Genomic DNA, 7,684 nt, shown 5'->3' on the forward strand with positions numbered 1-7,684 from the left:
CACTCCTCCCCAAACCCACACTGCCTCCTCAATTAGTATCATCAAGTTATAACACAGTTGATGAAGGGACAGTGCAAACCTGATGCACGGCATGACCAATATGACTCTTTAGTCCCCTTCAGGCCATCAAAGGAAGTAAGGGAAATAGAATTGGCCACAGGGGTAACCCATGTAATCCATGCCCCAGAGGACCCATGAGAACCAGGCAGACTCCAGCGAGGGCAGAGGCATCCCGAAGTGGGCGGAGCACTAACCCTGCCATAGTGACTGGCCTGGGAGGCCTGGGAACAGGAGGGCAGCCACAGCCCACACTTCTCCCCAAATTCAATTTCCCCAGCCTGGGCCCCTCCTCTTATATTCCCAATTCCAAAGTTGTCACACCTTTCCACAGTGGTCATCTGAAGTCTGACACCTGTCATCCATCACCCAAGTCGAGTGCTTATCAAACTAGAAAGACCATTTGAAGCACTTGGAGTCTGTTAAAAATGCATGTTCTGATTCAGCAGCTATGGGTTTGAGCCTGAGATTCTGCATTTCTAACAAGCTTGCCGGTGACACGCACACCGCTGGTCCATGGACCACACTCTGAAGAGCACGATCTAGAAGACCATAGCAGGTACTACAGCTGTCTCCCAGGAACAGTCTCTCTGTCTACAACCTTCTGTCTGTCTATCCTCAAGATGGCAATGAGAATCATATCCCATCCTTTCCTGATTCAGGAATCTTGTTCCATGGAATAATACATAACACAGACTTGGCTCATAAATCCCTTCAGATGTGAAAATACACATTCCTTAATAGAGTCTCATCTCCATCACTCCAAAAGGTCCCTGTAGCCTAGTATTACTGTCCTATTTCTTGTCCAACTCACCTATCCCTTTTCTATTTCCTAAATTGCTTCATTGGCATCCTCCTCCAGGAAGGATCTCATTTCTGCTCATACCTTTCCTTCTCAAATAATGATGCCTCAATCCCTATTCAATTCCTAATTTCTCCTATTTTGGTCCACTTTTCTCCCCATTTGAGGTATAAATTCTCTCCCCCCAAGAAATCTTAGATGCTCTCACAAGGTTTTTACATCAGTTTCTCAAAAAAGCATCTAAAGGAGTTCTAAGTATTTGGGTAATCCTGCCACTAGCAGGCATCCCTGAAGTCACCTACTCCCTGTTGGGAAGATAAGAAATTCCACAAGTAAGAGAGTAGCTTCCCATCCCTCCCTCCTAGGCAGTCCCTATACATAAGTATAATAGAAAAACTCTGGCTCTACTATGCCAATCATAAACCCCTGACTGTGTCGAAGAAGATGTCTGCCTACACTGGAGCCAGTCTCATCTTCTGGAATTCCCTGGAGTCAAATAAACTGGTTGAACCCTCTCTCAATTTCACTACTTCTTTCCCCACCCACCCCCACCATATCCCATGGGAATAGATGAAGCAGGACCAAGGTGATTGTGTCAGACATTCTCCTGCCCCAGGTCGGTATTTACCCTGTTGCTCTTTGAATAAACAAAACTCTTCTTAATGTTGGATATAAAGGAATGGAAGAACCTACTCCCTGCACTAAGCAAGATTCCGCTCTGATAAAACACACAAGATAGGTCCAGAATTCAGGCATAGCCACACAAAGGCAAAACTGGAAGTGCCTGGTACAGTTCTAGATGCTTGGTACAGATCTAGTTACAGTTATAGAAATGCTGTTTGCCAAGAAAGTCTCCTAGAAGATAGTTTTAAAAGTAGTACAGTGCTAGTTTGAAAGAAAGGAGGGTTTTCTATGCCAAAAAAAAGTAAGGCTCAATTAAATTTAACATGAATTTATTAAATGCTCATTACGTGCGTGGCCCCAGGTGGATGCTCAGGGGAGTGAACAAGATACACTCCTGTTGATCTACAATCAAGTAACAAATTTGAAAAAAATAAAACACACAGATAACTGTGATTGTTTTAATTTCAGCTTTATTGAGTCATAATTCACATGTAAAATTATAATATATTTAAAGTGTACATTGTGGTGTTTTGATATACATATATATTATGAAACGATTCACTATGGTTTCCCCACTGTGGAAGGATTAAAGGTTGTATTTTAATATAAGTGTTTCCTTAGATGAGGGAAATGATCAAAGGGTGTGTATGTTTCCTTTGCTTCATCTTTACATGTGCAAGGGCTTCAGCTGGAACCTTGATCTTCAACATGAGTTCCCTGGACCAGCAGTATCAGCATCACCAGCATACTTGTTAGAAGTGCCAGTTCTGGCCTCCACTCAGACCTACTGAATTCCAAATGCTGGGGATGGGGGCCCAGAAATCTGTGTTTTCACCAGTCCTGTGGGTGAGGTGACATTTGCTAAAGGTTGAGCACCACTTAGCAGAGAACTATTCCTGGCCTCTCTCCACCACCTCTCGCACTATGACTTTGATTAGTGGGTTGAAGAGATGACACTCAGCCCCTTCGAGTTTTTGGTTGATTTCCTTTTTTTATCCAAAATCAACCTGCCCATAGGACACATGCATTCTAACCTGCTCATACAAAGGAAAAGTTAATAAAAGCAGGCTCCCTCTTGTGTTGGGAGACAGGAGGTGCTCAGTACTACTTGTGATGAGTACGTCTGTCAATTTAATGGAGTGATGCAGGATTCACAAGCCAATTAGGATGCATATCTACAGCTGACTGTTTAATTGTCTGTCTCTATCTCTGGATTATCAATTGGTTCCAAACATGGGGGTGGTGGTGGAATGGCATGCTATTTATTGTACCTCTACAGTTCCAATAGTGAGTTGTAGTGAAATGTGGGCAGGATGCAGGTACAGATCTCATACAGTACAGAGACCTAGATGAATGAATAACAGAACAGAAGAACCAGGGGGAATCTTAGAATTTTTTAAGTAATCGGAACTTTAGAAATGATTATTTCTGACCTCATGTGTTACAGTTAAATAAGCAGAGCGTGGAAGGAACTGAGGGGCTCCCCCAAGCTCATATTGCTAGTTGGTGGTGGAAACCATGCAGGAAACCAGGACCCATGGCTTTCAGTTGTGCACTTTCTGAGCTGGTGGACCAAAGCAGACATCAGTGAAGAAACTCTGAAGTCCAAGAATGCCAATCCCACCAACTAGAAGTACCAGCCCCAGAGATTTTCAGCATGGGTAGTGGGTTCAAAGCCAAAGTGCCTTCTGTGCTCAGAAGAAAGCTCTGCTCTAATCCCCTTGTGCATGCCCTGTTGCCCCCTCACACAGCCACGGCTCAGGCTACAAATCCTGCTCAGTGTGCTCTGCACATTGCTTCTTTTCCTCTGATTTTACTATTGCTGTTCTCTCTGCCTACAGTCTCTCCTTTCTGACCATGTGTGGGAAATTGTTATCTTACTCTGGAGAGAGCCAACACAAGGGCCATTCCTCTACAGCATCTTCTCTGATTTCACCACTTAACCCTCACCTCTGTTCCACCCACAAATGATTATCCTCCATTCTGAATTCCTACTTAATTTGTATGTTACTTATGATAACATTTTCTTTTTTTAATTTTTTAAAAAGAATTTATTTATTAATGAGAGGCACAGAGAGAGACAGAGACATAGACAGAGGCAGAGAGAAAAGCAGGCTCCATGCAGGAAGCCCGATGCAGGACTCGATCCTGGGTCTCCAGGATCACGCCCTGGGCTGAAAGCAGACGCTCAACCACTGAGCCACCCAGGCGTCCTAACAACATTTTCTAATTTGTGTCACAGCTATACTTTATGCTTTATATTAGAATATAAGCTCCTTAAGGGCAGGCGCTACATTTCCACTCTTTTTTGGTCTTTTTATAGTTTCCTTTATTGTTTTATTATACTGTAATTAACAAACAATGTTGTTATATTGCTCTCAGTGGTACAATGTAATGATTCCACAATTCTGTATATTTCTCAGTGCTTCTAAGTGTACAATTAATTCCTTTTATCTATTTCATCTGTCAGTGCACCTAACTCCCCTTTGGTGAACACCGATTTGCTCCTTTAATATTTAAGTATTTGTTCCTTTAGTATTCCAGTATTTAAGAGTCTGGGTGGGGTTTTTGTTCGTTTGTTTCTTTTTCCCCCCCTTTTGTTTCTTCATTTGTTTTCTTTCTTAAATTCCACATATGTTTGAAATCATATGGTATTTGTCTTTCTCTGACTGACATATTTCACTTAGCAGTATTCCCTCTCAATACATCCATATTGTTACAAATGCCGAGATTTTTCTTTTCAATGGATGACTACTATTCCATTCTCTATATATACTTCATCTTCTTTATCCATTCATCTGTTTATGGACGCTTGTACTGCTTCCATGTCCTGGCTATCGTATAAAATGTGGCAATAACCATAACCATGCATCTATCTTTCCAAAATCATGTAAATAAGAACCTTTTGTACGGTGAAAAAAACTATCAACAAAACAAAAATGCTACCCACTGAATGAGATAAGATATTTGAAAATGATATACCTAATAAATGCTTAATATCCAAAACATATAAAGAACTTATTCAACTCAAAACCGAAAAAAATCCACTTAAAAAAATGAGCAGAGGCCAATGGGCACATGAAAATATACTCAGCATCACTAATCATCAGGGAAATGAAAATTAAAAATACAAGGAGATACCACTACACGCTTGTCAGAATGGCGAAAATAAAAAAGACAAGAACTAAGAAGTGTCAGCAATGACTCTGAAAAAAAGGAAACCTCATGCACTGCTTGTGTGAATGAAAATTGGTGCAGCCACTATGGAAAATGTGTGCAGGTTTCAAAAAAATTAAAAATACTATTACCGTATGATCCAGTATTTCTACTACTAGGTATTTACTCAAAGAAAACAAAACACTTTTTCTGGTTTCCTTTAATAATGATTTTTCAAAGCCAGTAAGCTATGGACACAAGTGAAAAGCAGACAAGCAAAGGAAATAAAAAGAGAAGAGAAAGAGCAAAGACACATTCTTTCCTCCACAATACAGAGCCATATTACCGTTGCCCCCACCAAAATCCTGTGAGAGGCCTATGTTTCATGAGCTCAACAGTACTCCTCATTATTGTGCAGGGGGACCCACATTCAAGTAAGACAATGCCAAAGCAAATATGTACTGGCACTGCTGAGTTCAAGATCTACAGTATAGGCCCTAAGTGAAGTGGGTTTAAGGGGCCAGGCTGTGCTGAATCCCATAGCTGAAGTAGATAGCAAGCCCAATCAGAATCCAGACACCAAATGGAGCCCAGGTACCAGCTATCATCTGCACCATGAGGTAAATGTTCAAAAAGATGCTCAGGAGTGGGAGGAGAGGCAGACCAGGTACCTTGAAGTGAAGGGCAGTGGAGCTCTGTGGCTGTCTCCAGATGACTCCAGTGACGCTAGTGATGAGCACCAGGAGGAGCATAACCACTGTGATCCACACTGGGTCTCCGGATAGCAGACGAGGCCACTGGGCCAGCACCAGGCAGAGAAGAGTCAGCAGCAGAGCAAGCAGTGAGGAGCAAGCAGAGACAACCTGGCCAGAAAGTGGAGTGGGGGTGGGGCTGCCTGGAAAAAATAGTGTCGGTAGAGTCAGCCTCTCTGCTACAGGTCTGTTCTCCTCCTGCACCTGTGCTTCATTTCCCTCATTCTTCCTCTCAGGCTGATACCTGAGGATGAGGACACAAGCAGCCACCAGGGAGTGAGTAAACAGGGTCCCAACTGACATGAAGTCCACAAGATCAATGAGCTCAAAGAATAATGCCATGATTGCTGCCATAGTGCCCGAGACCACAGTGGCCACGATGGGGATGTCTTTGCTGGTGTGGGTGCTGGCAAGGACATGGAACAGGAGGCCATCTTTTGCCATCACCAAGATCATCTGACGGGAGTAGAACATATCATTCAAAATGGTGGTTAAAAGAGTACAGAGAGCTCCAGCAGCCACAACATAACAAGCAGGGGTCCAGCCAATATGGAGAAATGCTTCAGGCAAGGGGCTCCCACTATGAATCTGGTAGTAGGGCACCATAAGCGTAAGCACTGAAGAGACACCAAAATATACCAAAAAGCAGATGAACAGTGAAATTACAATGCCCATGGGGATGGAACGATTGGGATTCTGGGCTTCCTCAGCTCTGGTAACGATATTGTTGAAACCTATAAATGCATAGAAACAGGTAGCTGATCCACGGAGAATTCCCTGGAAGCCAAAAGGCATGAATCCTCCAGAGCCCAGAGGGCCCAAGCTAGAGGTGCCATTGAATCCAGCCTTTATGTAATCCTCTTCTGTGAGCTTCCAGTTGTGCAGGTCCCCTTTAATGAAGCCAGAGAGGATGACAAAACTGAGAACCAAAAGGCTCAATAATGTGATCACTTTGGTAACCAAGACTGACTCCTTAGCCCTCAGAGCCAGTATTCCAGTGAGCAACAACACCAGGCCCATAGCAAAGAAGTCTGTATATTCCACAAGCACATGTGGAACATGCGGTAAAACGCTTTCACGCATGGCCTGAGAAATCTGGTTCCCAATCAGATAGTCGAAAGCTAAGGTCCAAGCCAGGGCCACACTGGCTGCACCAGCAACAAAGGAGATGATGAAGATCCAGCCAGTGATGAAAGCCCAGATTTCACCCATAGTGACATAGGTGAAGCGATATGCAGAGCCAGAACGTGGAATCCAGGCACCGAACTCTGCATAGCACAGCCCAGCCAACACGGAGGATAGGCCAGCCACCAAAAAGCATAACACAGTGGCTGGTCCTGCTTGATTGCTGACCACCTCACCAGCCAGGAAATATATACCTGCACCTAATGTGTAGTCTAAACCCAGGGCCACTAAGTCCAGAGTAGTCAGGGTTCTGGCAGAGGAAGTCTCAGTTTCACTTAGCTCCACTGGACGTCTGTAAACAAGCCTTTGACCAAACCTGTGAAGTGCCTGTCGCTGCATTTTAGCTGGAATTGAATAGGATTCTAGTATCGAAGAGCTGTAGCAAGCCCAGGGAGCAGAGAGTCTGGGATCAGGTTCAGTGAGGCCAAGTTACACAAAGTTGGGTTGGGGCTTACGAGTTCAGCTTCTTAGGTTTCCAAGCTGCTACTTCGTATTCTTCTGGTATTTGCTCTCCCTCCTTAGTGCCTAGGTGAACAATAGATAGTATGTAAAAAAAAATAACTATCACCTGAGTAAAGAAACAACACCTAAATAAAAAAATAAACATGGTGTTCAACCCACCAACCAAAGCTCAGAAGTCCCATGTCAGGTGCTGCAGCCCAAATACCACAGACACTGACACCAAAGGGCATCATAGGAAACTCAACCCTGTTTTCCCCTCAGAAAAAGTGCCAAACATCTCCCAATATTGTGCTTTTTTACATAACACGTGACATAATCCCATTTGGGTTCATCTAACTTATTTAGCTTCATGTACTAATTAAGCTATAAGACAAAACAAGGCATGAAGATATCGTTCAATAATTCACAGGTGGATTATGTGCAAAGTGCTTGAGCATGAGTTATGACATTAATTCAAGGACCAGCAGGCCTCATTGCAATTACAGAACCATATTTAAAATATCATCTGAGTTTAAAATACAATTGTTGGTTCCTGGGTCTTAAAACTCTCAGCCCCAACATCAGTTAATCAAGGTGAGATGGCACTTTGGCCCCCTTCCTCACTCTGCCTCATCCATTCAGCTGTATTGATGGCCAGGAATGTACA

General features: G+C 43.3%; 1 protein-coding gene across 1 annotated transcript; it reads right to left on the reverse strand.

The window, feature by feature from the left end:
* Nucleotides 1-5,151: 5,151 nt before the first annotated feature.
* On the reverse strand, nucleotides 5,152-6,915 carry LOC129505550 (cationic amino acid transporter 3-like). The gene has a single exon (XM_055318587.1). The coding sequence runs from the start codon at nucleotides 6,913-6,915 to the stop codon at nucleotides 5,152-5,154; it is 1,764 nt and encodes a 587-aa protein (XP_055174562.1).
* Between the last annotated feature and the right edge of the window lie 769 nt (nucleotides 6,916-7,684).

Source organism: Nyctereutes procyonoides, unplaced genomic scaffold (assembly GCF_905146905.1).
Source record: "Nyctereutes procyonoides isolate TBG_1078 unplaced genomic scaffold, NYPRO_anot_genome, whole genome shotgun sequence".
NCBI classification, from domain to species: Eukaryota; Metazoa; Chordata; class Mammalia; order Carnivora; family Canidae; genus Nyctereutes; species Nyctereutes procyonoides.

What these genes read in the sequence shown, in the direction of transcription:
- LOC129505550 (XM_055318587.1), bottom strand. Translation starts at nt 6,915, where the DNA reads ATGCAGCGACAGGCACTTCACAGGTTTGGTCAAAGGCTTGTTTACAGA.